The sequence below is a fragment of the Dendrobates tinctorius genome, unplaced genomic scaffold (genome assembly GCF_039654945.1).
Source record: "Dendrobates tinctorius isolate UK_male_01 unplaced genomic scaffold, ASM3965494v1 ptg000060l, whole genome shotgun sequence".
In the NCBI taxonomy this organism is placed as follows: Eukaryota; Metazoa; Chordata; class Amphibia; order Anura; family Dendrobatidae; genus Dendrobates; species Dendrobates tinctorius.
The window spans coordinates 55,254,667-55,273,464 of NW_027361728.1; the positions used below are offsets into that span (position 1 = coordinate 55,254,667).

Consider the following 18,798-nt stretch of genomic DNA (forward strand, 5'->3'; position numbering starts at 1 on the left):
ACCCTTTTTTAATTAGTTTTAGACTTTAACTTTTATTACTCTGATAGCTGATATAATGCATTGCAATGTACCAGCACTGCAATGCATCATACCTGTCAGTTTTACACTGACAGAAGCCTCTTAGACCATGCTCCAGGCATGGCCTAAGCAGGCCTCTGTAGCTGATAGATCAGGAGGTCTTCATTTGACATCGTGCTGTCATGTCAACCATCAGACCCACGTGATGACTTCGCGGGGGTGCCGATCGGTGGGAGAGGGAGCCCTTTTCCTCTCCCAGCAATCTAAATGCCACGATCGATATTGATTGCAGCATTCAGAGGGTTAAGCATCCTGGCACGGTGACCGAGCTGCCCCTGCCCGTGACATCTGGGGCTCGGCTATCATTTAAGTCGAGCTCCTCCAGCAACAACCCGCACGATCGTCATGACGTACCAATACATCCATTTATGGGAATGGGTTAATTATTGCTGCATCTGCCCAGTAACAATTATAGAAAAATACTTGACATTCTCCAGTCACACCTTGCTCAACGAAGCCTTCAGTTTTTTGAGACACAAAGTGAGCAGCTCTCTCGACTCCAAGGCGCACTGGATCCATGTTCCGGGAGGTTGTAGATAGCTAAGCAAAAAAAAAAATAAGAACAGCAAAATAGTCACTCACAGCTCATTACTCCACGAGTTCATTCATATTGGATTGGGTACAGCTTGAAGAGCTACCATTGTTTTATTTTTATTTAATACATCAATAGTACATGTGAAAATAAGAAACTTTATAATATATCTTATTAGCGAAATCTACTTTTTTCCCTCCTCCTGGACTGATCAGTCATACTCAAAATTCTCAATTGAGCGGTAAAATCTTTCTTCAGTCAATACAGATGGTTACATTACTGTGATAGGAATTGATAGTTGGTGCTCATAAAGTTCTATGGAGAACAGTAACTGTCCTTTTGGGAGAACTTGCAGCAGAATGTCTGTCTCTAGCTCCGCCCCATATCATTTTAAAAGCACCAACTGTCATCTGTTATCTCCGTGATGGGAAAATAGATTTTCACTGAATACAGATTTCTACACACTTTGCCCATGAATTGGGAAAGAAAAATCAGTCCAGGAGGAGAAAGGAGCAGATTTTTCTGATAAGACATTCTACAACATTTCTTACCTTCAGGTGTTGTATTGATTTATGAAATTACAATAACAATTACACTTGATATTTCAGGAGTTTGTATGTTTTCTCAGTCAAAAACTATATTCTTGGATTAAAAGGCTTATATCGGGCATTTTAACATGTTTTTGTGTTGGTATTTTAAATATTCTAATGAAAAATGTCTTATAGTAAACATTATTTTCCTTTAAAAACACAATGGTTACATTAATCTAAATATGTCACAATTCTGTGAGTAATTTACATTAAAAAAAAAAAGTTTATTTCACGACTTGCACATTTGTTATGCGTTTAAGACACTTTGTGCTCTGTTTCACAAGAGGGCGTTTCCTCACTCATAGGAGGCGTGGTCTAACTTGCAAAATAAAGAAGCAAAGTTAGTTTTGTGCATCCCTATTACACTCTGAATGCTGTGGAAAAAAACACTCTCCGATGCTTACAGATTTCACAAAGATACTTTGATCTGGCGATGTATTCAATGTCCTCACCGGTAAAAGTCACTTTTTATTCCAACATTTTTAAACATCGGTGTCGGGAGGATGGGAGCAGGAGTGGAGGAGACGACGGCCGTTTCGTGCTGTGGTAGCGCTTCTATGGGTGTGACCCGTAGAAGCGCTACCGCAGCGCGAAACGGCCGTCGTCTCCTCCACTCCTGCTCCCATCCTCCCGACACCGATGTTTAAAAATGTTGGAATAAAAAGTGACTTTTACCGGTGAGTGACATCCGTCTTTTTCTACATTGGAATCTATTGTGGCTGCTTTGTTTGGAGAGGCACCCTGGTCTATGGAGCATAAACCGCTGAACGAATAATTGTGGTTCTTTTGAAAGACACCTGTGCAGAGAAATGGGTCCCTCGCAGTGCGGACCTCTATTTCTTTGATGTGTATTCAATGCCCTGACCCGAGCCCCAGAAGAAGCCAAAAGGGCGAAACCCTGTGACAAGTAGGACGTTGAGAGTGTGGTTTTAGTTTCTAAAACTGGTTTACGTTGACGTACTGATTATTCTATGTTCTTTTGTGAATATGAAGATAGTATTTTAAAATAAGACATTTGTGAATTGCTTTACACTTTGGCTTGGCTACTGTTTAATAGGGAATCTGTTTATTTGGAGACAAATATCTTTGATGTTAAGAATATCCGGTAACAGTAAAGCCGCAATCCCACATCTTATCCTGAAGGATGCTGCCTGGTCACAGCTATATTATATACAGGCTGGGGATCTGGCGGTTTCTTTATGGTAACAATGAGTAGTTCTGGACAGCACTATTTTTTTGTGGATTTTCTGCTCTAAAAGAATCAGCTTCATTGAAAACTGCTATAAAGTCTTTATATACAATATTTTGGAAAAAAAAAAATTTAATTCCATTTATTGGAATCATTTTTGAAGCTCTCTACTCTCCTGCTTACATTATTTTAAAATAGTCTAACATGCAAAAAACAGAAACAAAAAATGCTGAAAAGCTTAGGCCCAAATTTCTACCAAAAAGTGAGCCAGGCCTACTATTTGTATAAGGCCGGGATTACACATGCGAGAAACTCAGACAAGTCTCGCATGTTAATACCCGGCACTGCCGCCGGCACTCGGGAGCGGACCATGCGGCTGCATGTATTGCTATGCAGCTACATGCTCCGATCCAAGTGCTGGCGACAGTGCCGAGTATTAACATGCGAGACTCGTCTGAGTTTCTCGCATGTGTGATCCCGGCCTAATTGTGATTCATGCTGATCATGGTTCCGACAACATGAATCCGATGACAGGTTCCATTTAGGCCTGTGTAGTCTAAGCTTTTATGGTCTAAGAATTAGGCAATATTGATAAAGATGAAAAACGTGAGGTACATCATTTTTTCCTCTATTAAAGGGGTTGTCTGGGACCTTAACATTCATGGCCTATCTTGATAGGTTCTCAATGCCTGATCTGTGGGGGTGCACCTCTGCCGATTAGATGTTCCTGGTGCCGCAGCCGCTCAGTTAGACTAGTGGCTGCGTCCAGGTACTGCACATCCAACCCCATTGATTTAAATATTTTTCCTATTTTTCTCCTCAAAATTTGGGGTGAGTCTTATAACCCGAAAAATACAGTAATTCTTTACTGTACATCATAATAAATCTGGAAATAACATATGGACAAAATGTTGCAAAATAAAAGAAAAAAATCCCACCTTAAAAAAAATGTAAATAAAAGGTGAATTCTATAGGTGTTTTAAAAGTGAATGAGTGTGGAGTTTTACTGTACATATATTACATGTAGTGTAATTTTTGGCTGGAGGAGCTGAAACGTCTGTTGTTTCGTACCTACCGTTCACACTGTTTGCAGAAATGGACTGACACTTGCTTCGGGATCCCTTCACTGATGTCAACTTGTGTCCGTAAACAGGCCACACACATATTTGCGGGGTTTGGGGGGATTGGAACCCCACATTGGCAACAAAGGCTGAAAGAAAAAAAACATGCAGATAACTTCCGAGATACAATCGAGGAGCTATTTGTTCTGCTGAAGGGGAGATATGATCCTTGTCATGTCAGTAAGACGAACTATCCGATCATCAGATATGAGAACAAGAGATTAAGATGTTCTAACTGCACAGCGTCTTCACAGAAATATGTAGCATCTTTGTAAAGGTCTCAGTACTATATACCCAAAGGTAAAATAAGACGTAATAAACGTGCAGATGTGAATGAGAAGGTACTTGGCTCTCCTTTCACACTATTCACAGGTGTATTCACAAGCCGTGCTGTGGATTTACCGTGTGGCTTGGTGAGAAGACTCCGCAGTGTTATATAGCACCAGCAAAGCAGCGGAGATTGCAATGGAAATCATCTACACACTGCAGGAAACTGGTGCAGAGGATCCACAGTTGCAGACTGAAACTTACAGCAGATCTGCAGCAGAACCCACGTGGTGTAACAAGCGCAGTTTATGCTGCAAATTCATTGTGGAAACAAAGTGCCACAAATCCATATGGATGACATCTGAACAAACCCCAGCTACACATTTTCTGTGCAGAAACTCAATGCAAATGTCGCACTTTTTGTAATAAAAAAGGGTGAAATTCACAGCAAATTTCTAACAAAACATCCCTTGTACCACAAGCGGACACGTCTTGGACATCTTTAAGGGGCCTTTACACATAGCGATATCGCTAAAGCGTCACCGATTTTGTGACGCAGCAGCGATATCGCTATGTGTGATACTTACCTCCGACCGGCTCCCTCGCTGTCTGTCGCTGATCGTGCGAGATCGTGCAGCTCCATTTCTCGTCTGGTGCTTCCTGCTGGTGCCGACAAGTGGACACGGGCGGGAGGACGTCAGGATCGCCGCGTCTGAAAGGTAAGTAACGACCGCTGCTGCGTCTCTACGTCGCTGTGAGATCTGCCTGTTTGGCAGCTCACTAGCGACCATTTAGCGATGCACCAGCGATCCTGACCGGGTCGTATCGTTGTCGGGATCGCTGGTGCATTGCTAAATGTAAAGGGGCCTTTAGGGGCAGGGTTTTCCAGGTCTTTGACAACCTATCCTTGAATAGGTCATCAACATTAGATAGGCGGCAGACTCCTGACAGCTCGACCAATCGGCTGCCTGAAGATGCTCCTGATCGGGCACAGCTCCACACAGCTTATTAGAAGGGGTACCAGGAGTAAGCCCAACTGATCTCATATTGTTTCAGAGAATAGGTCATGACTAGGGATGAGTGAATAACTTTGGATAAGAGCTTATCTGAATAGCTATAGCGCTTACCAAATAGATGCATCGGGAACCAGGAGCGCTCCCGATGATCAGCTGTTCAGCTCTGCAGCTGCATGGAGAACCTGGGTGTTGTGACTGTCACACAGCCGGGACACATGCAGCTGCAGAGCTGAACAGCTGATCATCGGGAGCGCTCCAGGTGTCAGGGTTCCTGATGCAGCGATTCAGATAAGCACTATCAACCCTAGTCATGAACAGATAAAAAGCATTAGACCAGTTTTAAATATCAGTATTATGTTGGTCCCAGTACGGACTGGCCAGGAGACTTTCTGACCCAAACAACAGCTTCATATATGGCTGAGGATACCGGGAAAGCCGAGGTCGGACTGAGCTTAGATCACTAAGCACAGCAGTGAGAACCTGGCCTAAAAAACTCATTCACTCCACCATAACTACTTACATGTTTCCTTGGCTGCTTACGGCTGGTCCCTTCATGTACTCCATTCTGACCAATCTGGAAAATAAAAAAAAAAAATTTGACCATTTCTATTTCTTGGAAAGAAGTTATCGATGACTAACAGTGATGTAACTTAACGGCCAGAAGTGGATTTAAAGAGGATGGAAGATATAAAGGAAGGACGTCTCCTCCTTCTGGACCCACTTCTGGCAAACGGCATGTGTCCGAAAATAGTTCTGTACCTTGTTTTTTTTTTTGTTTTTTTTTTAAATAATAATATAAAAGTATTTTTCGGAAGAAAAATGCAGTTAAAAGCCAGAAACGATACATTGTTCAATCCAGGAGTATCGGCCCATTTTTGTAAGACCCCACATTTCTGAAATGTCAGGGGCTGTAAGGTAAGGCAACATGGTTCTCGCATGGACCAGCTTTTCCAGGTGGAAACATATAATGGTGGCAGCATTGAGAGATTTCATGAAACGGAATCACACGCTGCAGAGAAAATCCACAGCAGAAATTAACGTGAGCTGCAGATTCGACATCCCCATAATGTCAATTTGCTGTGGATATTGCGCTACTCAAAGGGCGAAATCTGTATTAAATGTGTAGCATTTCCACACACAAAGAAAAAAAAAAGAATGAAACACACAAAGTCAGCATGATTTCAAGCAGAATTGCAACAAAATTCTCGTGTAGACGTACTCTAAAGAGGCTGGCTGCTCCAGAAAACGGCTAGTTAGGCCTGGTTAACAAGAGCATATAAAAAAAACATCAGTTTCATCCAGAAAACCTGCCGATGATTTCCTCCCGTGTCGTCGCTGTGCTCTCCATATGCAATCTCGTTTACAGCGGCCATTAATCACTTTCAGACCAGGTACAGTTTCTTCTATTACAGATTTGCGATGTTTCCATAAAAATCGGATAATATACTGTGGCTCCATGTGGTATCGGATGTTTTTCCTACCCCCATAGACTTGAATGAGTGAGTCTCATCTGATTTATAGAAGAAACCATTCATGCAATCTCTTTTTGACATGCCAATTCAATCAGTGAAGAACAAATCTCTTCGACGCCGCCTCACTGAATACCATTGGCCTGACAACACTCAGACCAAAAATACAGTGGTGGGATTTAGCCCTTAAAGATATCCCTAATAAAATGGCTAGGAGGCCACATGCTGAGTGTATGGTCGGTATTGCACCAAAAAGCCAAAACCAGGAGTGAGACAATAAGAAGAAAAGTATAATAGAAACACGTCACCACTTCTGGATTATCACCCACTCCTGGCTTGGGCATACAAATACTGAGGTAAAAAACTCACCAAATACTGAACATGGCCTAAATGTTATATTTTCCTGAAGGCAAATATTAAAATATTGAGTAACAGGGATTGCCTCATGAATAGGACACATTACTGGCCTGGAGGACAAAGAATAAATGATGGGGGGGGTCAAGCAGTTAATTCTATAGTATGAGGTGAATGCAGAAGTGTTCTTAAAGGGAAGGTGCCATGTTTTTTCATAATTTAATGTGAAAAAGAAAACAGTATAAAAGATATTGTCCCCTAAGCTTGACTCAGTGGTGTGTACAATTTTTTTGTTTTTACTGTATTAATGCAGCCACTGGGGGCTGCCATCTTACCTTTCTGGCTGCTGAACGACACTTTCCATGCTCATTTACCGCAGTCCCAGGGCATAAGACATAACAGTCGGCTCCCGACCCTATCTGTATCATTGCAGCAGCATCAGCTGTGAACTGGGCACGCCTCTGTGGGCAGCTCAATTCACAGCTGTAGGTGTGGCCAGGCGCCATCTTATTAGAGCCCAGTGCTTTCCTTTTAGCTCCATTTACACTCTATTGCAAGCCCTGTTATGCCGGATGCAGGGCTTGGATGTTCACTCTGCACATACCAGCTGCAGGAGAGGATACAGGACCAAGCTCCAGGAGACCGAGCTGCTCTTTCCAAAACACATGACCAGCTGCAGCCCCTGCACTTGCAAAACACTTCGCCATCTGCTGGACATCTAATCCTATCCTGTGTGATACTGACTGCTGAGCCGTGTATCTAATCCTCTCCTGTGTAATACTGTCTGCTGAGCCGTGTATCTAATCCTATCCTGTGTGATACTGTCTGCTGAGCCGTGTATCTAATCCAATCCTGTGTGATACTGTCTGCTGAGCCGTGCATCTAATCCTATCCTGTGTGCTACAGTCTGCTGATCCATGTATCTAATCCTATCCTGTGTGATACTGACTGCTGAGCTGTGTATCTAATCCTCTCCTGTGTGATACTGACTGCTGAGCTGTGTATCTAATCCTCTCCTGTGTGATACTGTCTGCTGAGCCGTGTATCTAATCCAATCCTGTGTGATACTGTCTGCTGAGCCGTGCATCTAATCCTATCCTGTGTGCTACAGTCTGCTGATCCGTGCATCTAATCCTATCCTGTGTGATACAGTCTGCTGATCCATGTATCTAATCCTATCCTGTGTGATACTGACTGCTGAGCCGTGTATCTAATCCTATCCTATGTGATACAGTCTGCTGATCCATGTATCTAATCCTATCCTGTGTGATACTGACTGCTGAGCCGTGTATCTAATCCTATCCTATGTGATACAGTCTGCTGATCCATGTATCTAATCCTATCCTGTGTGATACTGACTGCTGAGCCGTGTATCTAATCCTATCCTATGTGATACTGTCTGCTGAGCTGTGTATCTAATCCTATCCTGTGTGATAGTCTGCTGATCCGTGTATCTAATCCTATCCTGTGTGATACAGTCTGCTGAGCCGTGTATCTAATCCTATCCTGTGTGATACAGTCTGCTGAGCCGTGTATCTAATCCTATCCTGTGTGATACTGTCTGCTGAGCCGTGTATCTAATCCTATCCTGTGTGATAGTCTGCTGAGCCGTGTATCTAATCCTATCCTGTGTGATACAGTCTGCTGAGCCGTGTATCTAATCCTATCCTGTGTGATACTGACTGCTGAGATGTGTATCTACTCCTATCCTGTGTGATACTGACTGCTGAGCCGTGTATGTAATCCTCTCCTGTGTGATACTGACTGCTGAGCCATGCATCTAATCCTATCCTGTGTGATAGTCTGCTGATCCGTGTATCTAATCCTATCCTGTGTGATACTGACTGCTGAGATGTGTATCTAACCCTATCCTGTGTGATACTGTCTGCTGAGATGTGTATCTAATCCTATCCTGTGTGATACTGACTACTGAGCCGTGTATCTAATCCTCTCCTGTGTGATACTGACTGCTGAGCCGTGCATCTAATCCTATCCTGTGTGATACAGTCTGCTGAGCTGTGTATCTAATCCTATCCTGTGTGATACTGACTGCTGAGCCGTGTATCTAATCCTATCCTGTGTGATACTGTCTGCTGAGCCGTGTATCTAATACTATTCTGTGATACTGTCTGCTGAGCCGTGTATCTAATCCTATCCAGTGTGATACTGACTGCTGAGCTGTGTATCTAATCCTATCCTGTGTGATACTGTCTGCTGAGCTGTGTATCTAATCCTCTGCCGTGTGATACTGCTCTCCTGAAATACTCTGTGCTGCTGTCACCCTGCTGGTTTTATGTGTGATCTATATGGCGGTATTGTGTGTGAACTATATGGCAGTATTATGTGTGAAGTATATGGCGGTATTATGTGTGATCTATATGGCGGTATTATGTGTGATCTATATGGCGGTATTATGTGAGAACACTATGGCAGTATTATCTGCTAAAAGGGGAACCATTCTAGGGTGGTTCTGGCTGAGCACCTGCACACGGGTCAGGGTGCAGTTAGGTGCAGTCAGGGGAGGGCTGGTCAGGCAGCTGAAGAGAGGGGGTCTCATTTTTATCGTTACTGTATGGCTACATTTCTCACCCATCCTGCTTCCCAGCTTCACCCCGGACTGCGCCTGTCGCCACGCTTTCTCACATCGCCAGGGCAGGATCTGAGGAGGGGAATGGGGTCTTTGCATGCAAAGTTTGGATCAGAACAGGCCATCAATCAGCAGAAATGTTTCCTGGATTTCTGTGCTGCTGTCACCCTGCTCCTCCACCATATATCTCCCTCTGTGACCTCCCCCATAGACCCGCACACTGCTCTCCTGAAATACTCTGTGCTGCTGTCACCCTGCTCCTCCCCCAAATATCTCTCTCTGTGACCTCCCCCATAGACCAGCACACTGTTCTCCTGAAATACTCTGTGCTGCTGTCACCCTGCTCCTCCCCCATAGACCAGCACACTGCTCTCCTGAAATACTCTGTGCTGCTGTCACCCTGCTCCTCCCCCAAATATCTCTCTCTGTGACCCCCCCCATAGACCAGCACACTGCTCTCCTCAAATACTCTGTTCTGCTGTCACCTTGCTCCTTCCACCATATATCTCCCTCTGTGCCTCCCATAGACCAGTACACTGCTCTCCCCAAATACTCTGTGCTGCTGTCACCCTGCTCCTCCCCCATATATCTCCCTCTGTGACCCCCATAGACCAGCACACTGCTCTCCTGAAATACTCTGTGCTGCTGTCACCCTGCTCCTCCCCAATATATCGCCCTCTGTGACCCCACAGACCAGCACACTGCTCTCCTGAAATACTCTGTGCTGCTGTCACCCTGCTCCCAGAATCCTTGCTGCCTGCCATCCTCGGTGACCGAAGACCCCATTCCTCACCTCAAATCCTGTCCTGGCGATGTGTGAAAGCGAGGCGACAGGGGCCTGATGTATGGTGGAAGGAGCAGGGTGACAGCAGCACAGAGTATTTCAGGAGAGCAGTGTGCTGGTCTATGGGGGGTCACAGAGAGAGATATTTGGGGGAGGAGCAGGGTGACAGCAGCACAGAGTATTTCAGGAGAGCAGTGTGCTGGTCTATGGGGGAGGAGCAGGGTGACAGCAGCACAGAGTATTTCAGGAGAGCAGTGTGCTGGTCTATGGGGGAGGAGCAGGGTGACAGCAGCACAGAGTATTTCAGGAGAGCAGTGTGCTGGTCTATGGAGGGGCACCCTGTTCAGTGCCAGGGATTGTACATAGAGTGCTGTGTTTTATACACATGTATGGACCGTCTTCTTGTCTGCTCCACAGAAATCCAGGAAACATTTCTGCTGATTGATGACCTGTTCTGATCCAGACTTTACATGCAAAGACAGTCAGTAACTTTGCAGGCCCCATCACAATGGTTGATCACTGTGTTCCTAAGGCCCTGTGCACATGGTGCAGATTCTGTGCAGTTCTGCAGCAGATTTGGCCCTGCAGAACTGCACGCGATGTACAGTACTATTTAAGGCTATGTAAAACAAAAAACGCTGTGCACATGCTGCAGATTTTTCCACGCAGATTTGGTGAGGAATAAAAGAAGCAGCATGTCGCTTCTTTTGTGCGGTTTTGCTGCAGTTTTCCACCTGCTCCATTATAGAAAACTGCAGGGGAAATCCGCACAAAAACTGCACTAAATCTGCACTTAGGCCATGTGCACACGTAGTTTTTTGCCTCTGCGGATTTTGTGGAGAAAACCGCAGGTAAATCCGCAGGACAAAAGTCCTGCGGTTTATCTGCGGTTTTAAACAATGGATGAGGTGTAAAACTGCAGCGTTTCTGCACCAAACAATTGACATGCTGTGGATTGTAAACCGCAGCAAAACCGCGCGGAAAAAAACGCAGCATGTGCACAGCTTTTTATTTCCATAGGAAATAAAGGTACTGTACAACGCAGCAGAATCCGCACCGTGTGCACATAGCCTGAGGCTAAGTGCACACGTACTTTTTTGCCCTGCGGATTCTTCCGCGCAGAATTGAAGAAATCCGCAGGTTAAATGACCTGCATTTTTCCTGCGGATTTCTTCCTTTTTTCTTGCGGTTTTCCCCCTGCGGATTTGGAGAATGGAGCAGGTGGAAAACCGCACAAAAGAAGTGACATGCTGCATATTTTGAACCACAAGAAAACCGCGCGAAAAAATCTGCAGCGTCTGCACAGCGTTTTTTTTTTCTATCGCCTAACATGCTACTGTACATCACTATGCGGATATGCAACGGTTCTTCGCGGTAAAATCCGCTGCGGATCCGCTGGATATCTGCATGGTGTGCACATGGCCTTAATGTCATCCTCTCTTTTCCCTTAGCAAACACCCAGTAGGGGAGGAGAGGAGTGACACCACACCCATGTCAGCAGATTCCGCCCATAATTACTGCAGGGCAGTAATGAGAGCTAGTTGTACACTAGGTTTATGTGCCAAATTTCAGTAGCTGCTCTCCCTAGTGTTAACAAGTGGAAATGCCAAGCTTTTTAAAATTATTTTTCATATTTTACAAAATTAAAAACAACAAATGATAATATTTAAGAAAAGTGTAAACATTAATTCTTTACATTTTTTCAATTGCTGAAAATTTTTTTTTAGGAAGGCACCTTCCCTTTAACCCCTTCACTACCAAGGGTGGTTTGCACGTTAACTCCAGGGCCAATTTTTACAATTCTAACCACTGTCCTTTTATGAGGCCATAACTCTGGAACGCTTCCATGGATCCCGGTGATTCTGACATTGTTTTCTCGTGACATATTGTACTTCATGATAGTGGTAAAATTTCATTCATATAACTTGCTATTTGTGAAAAAAATGGAAATTTGGCGAAAATTTTGAAAATTTCGCAATTTTCCACCTTTGAATTTTCATGCCCTTAAATCACAGAGATGTGGTACACAAAAAACTTAATAAGTAACATTTCCCACATATTTACTTTACATCAGCACAATTTTGGAACCAAAATTTTTTTTTGTTAGGAAGTTATAAGGGTTAAAAGTTGACCAGCGATTTCTCATTTTTGCAACATCATTTTATTTTTACGGACCACATCACATTTGAAGTCTCTTTCAGGGGTCTATATAATAGAAAATACCCAAAAGTGACACCATTCTAAAAACTGCACCCCTTAAGGTGCTCAAAACCACATTCAAGGAGTTTATTAACCCTTCAGGTGCGTCACAGGAATTTTTTGAATATTTAAAAAAAAAATGAACATTTAACTTTTTTTCACAAAAAAAATACTTCAGGTTCAATTTTTTTTATTTTACCAAGGGTAACAGGAGAAATTGGACTGCAAAAATTATTGTGCAATTTGTCCTGAGTACGCTGATACCTGATATGTGGGGGGGAACCACTGTTTCGGTGCATGGCAGAGCTCAGAATGGAAGGAGTGCCGTTTGACTTTTACAATGCAAAATTGGCTGGAATTCAGATCGGATGCCATGTCGCATTTGGAAAGCCCCTGATGTACCTAAACAGTGGAAACCCCCCACAAGTGACCCCATTTTGGAAACTAGACCCCCCAAGGACCTTATCTAGATGTGTGGTGAGCACTTTGAACCCCCAAGGGATTCACAGAAGTTTATAACGCCCAGGCGTGAAAATAAAAAAAATCATTTTTTTTCCACAAAAATGATATTTTTGCCCCCAATTTTTTATTTTCCTAAGGGCAACAGGAGAAATTGGACCCCAAAAGTTGTTTTGCAAATTGTCCTGAGTAGACTGATACCCCATATGTGGGGGTAAAACACTGTTTGGGCGCATGGCAGAGCTTGGAAGGGAAGGACCACCATTTGACTTTTTCAACGCAGAATTGGCTGGAATTGAGATCAGACGCCATGTTGCATTTGGAGAGCCCCTGATGTGCGCAAATAGTGGAAACCCCCAATTCTAACTCCAACCCTAACCCCAGCACACCCCTAACCCTAATCTGAGCCCTAACCCTAACCCTAGCCCTAACCCTAATGGGAAAATGGAAATAAATACATTTTTTAAATTTTATTATTTTTCCCTAACTAAGGGGATGATAACGGGGGGGTTTGATTTACTATTTATGGCGGTTTTTATATTTGGCAACTGTCACACGCTAAAAGACGCTTTTTATTGTAAAAACAGTTTTTGCATCACCACATATTGAGAGCTATAATTTGTCCATATTTTGACCCACCGAGTCATGTGAGGTCTTATTTTTTGCGGGACGAGTTGACGTTTTTATTGGTACCATTTTCGGGCATGTGACATTTTTTGATCGCTTTTTATTTTGTTTTTTGGGACGCAAAATTTACAAAAACCAGCGTTTCATGAATTTCTTTTGGGTGGTGCGTTTACGCCGTTCCGCGTGCGATAAAATTGATAAAGCGGATTTCTTCTTCGGGTCAGTACGGTTACAGCGATACCTCATTTATGTTGTTTTTTTATGTTTTGGCGCTTTTATGCAATGAAAACAATTTTATATAAAAAATAATTATTTTTGCATCGCTTTATTCTGCGAGCTATAACTTTTTTATTTTTTCGCTGATGATGCTGTATGGCGGCTCGTTTTTTGCAGGACAAGATGACGTTTTCAGCGGTACCATGGATATTTATATGCGTCTTTTTGATCGCGCGTTATTGCACTTTTTGTTCGGCGGTATGATAATAAATTATTATTTTTTGCTTCGTTTTTTATTTTTTAAGGGGTTCGGTTAAGGGGTTAACTAATGGGACAGTTTTATAGGGCGGGTCGTTACAAACGCGGCGATACCAAATATGTGTACTTTTATTGGTTTTTTTTTTATTTCCAAAAAAAATAAAAAATTTCTTGAATTTATTTAGCGATTTTTTTTTTTTATTATTTTTACACTTTTTTTTTTTTTTTAACTTTATTACAATGTCCCAGAGGGGACATAACTGTCCTGTGACAGATCGCTGATCTGTCACATCACAGATCGCTGTGACAGATCAGCAATCTGTCACAGGCAGTGTGCAGGTTTCCTCCTTGCCTGCGCTCTGCAGGCACTGAGGAAGCCAGCTTCCTGCAGGCCCCCGGAGGTCCCCGCCGCCATATTGGATCCGGGGACCTGCAGGAAAGGAGACCCCCGCAGCAGCGCTGCACATTGCGCTGCTGTGGGGGGCTCAGGGAAGCACGGAGGGAGCCCCCTCCCTGCCGATGCTTCCCTTTAACTCCCGGTACACCGCGATCGTGTTTGATCGCGGTGTACAAGGGGTTAACGTGTCGTGGGCGGTCCGTGACCGCCCCTGACACATTGTGCCGGGTGTCAGCTATGATAATTAGCTGACACCCGGCCGCGATAAGCTATGACGTAATATTCCACCCATGGTAATTAGGGCCCAGGGCACATGGACGGCATATTGCGTCCAATGAAGGAAAGGGGTTAAGGGCTCATACTCACTTGCAAGAGACTCGCCCGATTCTTGGGCGAGTCTCTTGCATGAAAACCTGGCACTGCCGCCTAAACTCGGACTGGAGCGTGCGACTGCATAGAAATACATGTAGCCGCACGCTCCGGTGTGAGTGCTGGCGGCAGTGCCAGGTTTTCGTGCGAGTCTCTTGCAAGTGAGTATGAGCCCTAATAAAGGATTTGGGTTTCCAACCTCAAAGGTAAGCCCTCGTGATCCCCCGGTGATGCAGCTTGGAAGAGAGAACTGTCCGTCTTCTGGGGACCCAGTCACTTGAATGGACAAGTTTTGTCCACAAATTGGACCAAAGTAGGAAATGTCTCCGTTGTTTTCTCTGCACAGCGTCAGTCAGTAACACTAGATTTTCTGTCTGCGTGTCAGGGTGGAAAATCAGCTAAAGACTACGGTAGCAGCAACGTGGATGATAATTTCTGAAATCACAGCCACACAGCTAGAAAAGAATCCACGGCATTAATTGGCGCTGACGGTTTAGTATCCACAGCAGGTCATGTTCTGCTTGTGCAATTAACATCGGTCTACCTGCCAGCGACAACGCCCATGTGGTCACTTAATAAGCGCACATTGCAGGTTTTCACTTCCCAGTACAGATTCAGCTGTTATATGGTCATTTCCTGCAGCTCTGTCCATCACTGATGAAGCTGATGTATGTGATCAAGGGCATCAATTCGCATCAAGTCTACTGGTAATTATTGATGAGCGAGTATATTCGTTGCTCGGGTGTCCCCTGAGTATTTTGGCGTGCTTGGAGACAAGTTTTTGTTGCCTCAGCTGCATGATTTGTGGCTGCTAGACAGCCTGAATACATGTGGGGATTCCCTAACAAACAGGCATTCCACACATGTATTCAGGCTGTCAAGTAGCTGCAAATCTTGCAGCTGAAGCGACAGAAACTAAATCTCCGAGCATGCCTAAATACTTGGAGGACAACTGAGGAGCGAGTATACTTGCTCATCACTAGTGGCATAGATAATAATGCGCACATGCTCCATATGTGAAATACCCAGATTGCACACACAGGTGAAAAACGGACGGCTGGACAAGGCCTGATCCACAATGGCTCGGATTTATCATGAATGATGCTTTGTGCACTAGTCTCCACGAAGCGAGCACTGGTGTAAGATGCTCCTGACGATGGATTTGAGGCTGCAGGGAACCAGTTGAAAGGACGCTCAGTCCTGTCACCACTTACACTTTTGTTGCGTAAATATTAAAGGGCTTGGCCACTACTTTTTTTTATCGATGGCCTCTCCTTAGGCCACAGTCAGACCGAGAACGGAACAGTGCCCGGACTGGCCGGCGGCGGCTCTCCAGAGTGTGACAGACTCATGTATTTCTATGTAGCCGTCATGCTCGGGCTGGGAGAGCTGCGGCCAGTGCGAGAACTGCGGCCTGATCTCCATCCCATGTACACGGCCATCTGACTGCTCCCTTAGGACAGGCCATCAATATCCGATAGGTGAGCGGTGTGACACCAAGCACTCACATAGATCAGCCGGTACCGACTCAGAGGCTGCCAGAACACGGCAGCTCCTACAAAACAATGGTGGCCACGGCCGGCTACTCCAGATCCACCCTATTCATCTGCAGAGGCGATGGATCCACAGAGCTCTGTGAAGACCACCACAGAAACGACGGAGCAGCATCTGAGAACTTCTGGCCGCCACTAACAGCTGGTCACACACCCATCAATCAGATACTGATGGCCGCCAATAACAGCTGGTCGGTGGCTGCCGCCTGTCACACACCCATCAATCAGATACTGATGGCTGCCAATAACAGCTGGTCGGTGGCTGCCGCCTGTCACACACCCATCAATCAGATACTGATGGGATGGCCGCCAATAACAGCTGGTCAGTGGCTGCCGCCTGTCACACACCCATCAATCAGATACTGATGGCCGCCAATAACAGCTGGTCGGTGGCTGCCGCCTGTCACACACCCATCAGATACTGATGGCCGCCAATAACAGGTGGTCGGTGGCTGCCGCCTGTCACACACCCATCAATCAGATACTGATGGCCGCCAATAACAGCTGGTCAGTGGCTGCCACCTGTCACACACCCATCAATCAGATACTGATGGCCGCCAATAACAAGTGGTCGGTGGCTGCCGCCTGTCACACACCCATCAATCAGATACTGATGGCCGCCAATAACAGGTGGTCGGTGGCTGCCACCTGTCACACACCCATCAATCAGATACTGATGGCCGCCAATAACAGCTGGTCGGTGGCTGCCGCCTGTCACACACCCATCAATCAGATACTGATGGCCGCCAATAACAGCTGGTCGGTGGCTGCTGCCTGTCACACACCCATCAATCAGATACTGATGGTCGCCAATAACATCTGGTCGGTGGCTGCCGCCTGTCAAACACCCATCAATCAGATACTGATGGCCGCCAATAACATCTGGGCGGTGGCTGCCGCCTGTCACACACACATCAATCAGATACTGATGGCCGCCAATAACAGCTGGTCGGTGGCTGCCGCTTGCCACACACCCATCAATCAGATACTGATGGCCGCCAATAACAGCTGGTCGGTGGCTGCCGCCTGTCACACACCCATCAATCAGATACTGATGGCCGCCAATAACAGCTGGTTGGTGGCTGCCGCCTGTCACACACCCATCAATCAGATACTGATGGCCGCCAATAACAGCTGGTCGGTGGCTGCCGCCTGTCACACACCCATCAATCAGACACTGATGGCCGCCAATAACAGCTGGTCGGTGGCTGCTGCCTGTCACACACCCATCAATCAGACACTGATGGCCGCCAATAACAGCTGGTCGGTGGCTGCCGCCTGTCACACACCCATCAATCAGATACTGATGGCCGCCAATAACAGCTGGTCGGTGGCTGCCGCCTGTCACACACCCATCAATCAGATACTGATGGCCGCCAATAACTAGCATCTGTCCCATCTAATAAATGTCACGTGTGATCGGCCACACCCCCCAGCTCAACTCCGCCCACTTTCCAAAAAGAAGCCAGAGGGGCTCAGGATGAATGCAAAAAAAAAAAAAAAGCTCCACAAGTTTTTTGCCCAAAAAATTGCACAATAAATAGCAAATGTGGTTCTACTGCAGAAAGCCAATGTAACCAGAGTGATGAGGGGGCCGGTGTGAGCCCACAACATAGGGGCCGCTCTGCTCACAAGTGGTCACCCACATCGGGACGGCCAACACCCAGTCCTGACAGATCACTGGCTTTAAGGCTGTGTGCACACGCTGCGGAATCTGCTGCGGATTGATCCGCAGATAAATCAGCAGGTCAAAAGATCTGTGGATTAGCCTGCGGTTTTACCATCTCCACAATGGAGGAGATGGTAAACCGCTGCGGAATCCGCAGAAAGAATTGACATGCAATTCTTTCTGCGGATTTGAAACCGCAGCAAAATCCGCGCGGAAAATTCTGCAGCGTCTGCACAGCGGTTTTTAATTCCCATATGGAATAATGGTACTGTACACTGCAGCAGATTCCGCAGCGTGTGCACACACCCTAGGGCTATGTGCCCACGTAGCGTTTTAAACCGGACACTCAAAACCGGACTCCTTCCCAGAAAACGCGCGTTTTTTTCTGCGCGATTTTGCCGCGATTTTTTATTCTTTTTTTTTTACAGGGGTATGGTACCCAGGGCCTGGAGGACAGTCTCCTATCCTCCACACCATGGGTACCATCTGCACATGAGATGCTTGACTTTGCGCATGGTGGGCATAGCCACATGCGGGAAGCGATTCTCATGCATTCCTATGGGTGCGGAATTGCGGCAATTCTTTGCGATTCCGCAAAAAGAATGAGCATGCTGCGATTTTTTCCGCGATGCGATTCCGCCGCGGAAAAAAGCGCAGCATTAGTACAACATGTGCGGAATGCATGGGGGGGGGGTTCTGTACGAGTTTTTTAAACGTTTTTGGCCGCAAAACCGCTTAAAAATCGCATCGTGGGCACACAGCCTAAAGGGATCCAGCAGATCTCTCTTACATAAAATGACCTATGATCAGCCACATGTCAGGGGACAAGTAATACTGACGCCTCAGTCAAATGGCAGCAACAAGACGCTTCATAAGCAGCAGCTGCTGCCCCCACCCTCCATATAATTCCAGACCCCCGCATACTGACCTGTCCGCCGCTGGCACCACGAGCCGCCGTCACTCACACCGGGAGGATCACGCAGCTGCGCACCACCACGTGGCCGGAGAGACACTTCCGCGTGACGTCACGGCCGGGGGTCCTTGGTTGGGGTGTCCGCGCTGCC

The 18,798-nt window shown here is 45.8% G+C and overlaps 1 protein-coding gene across 4 annotated transcripts in view; it reads right to left on the minus strand.

The window, feature by feature from the left end:
* NMD3 (NMD3 ribosome export adaptor) overlaps nt 1–18,798 on the minus strand; it is a 90,211-nt gene that overhangs the window by 53,855 nt on the left and 17,558 nt on the right. The window contains exons 1-4 of one of the 4 annotated variants that reach the window (XM_073578956.1): nt 18,663–18,797; nt 5,314–5,367; nt 3,465–3,599; nt 522–618 (exon numbers count right to left, since the gene is read on the minus strand). In XM_073578956.1, the coding sequence (XP_073435057.1) occupies nt 522–618; nt 3,465–3,599; nt 5,314–5,357 (276 nt within the window). In that variant the 5' untranslated portion in view covers nt 5,358–5,367; nt 18,663–18,797. Of the gene's footprint in view, nt 1–521; nt 619–3,464; nt 3,600–5,313; nt 5,368–6,951; nt 6,996–18,524; nt 18,566–18,662; nt 18,798 lie in introns of those variants that run through there. The other 3 variants (XM_073578955.1, XM_073578954.1, XM_073578953.1) reach the window with 3 other exon arrangements.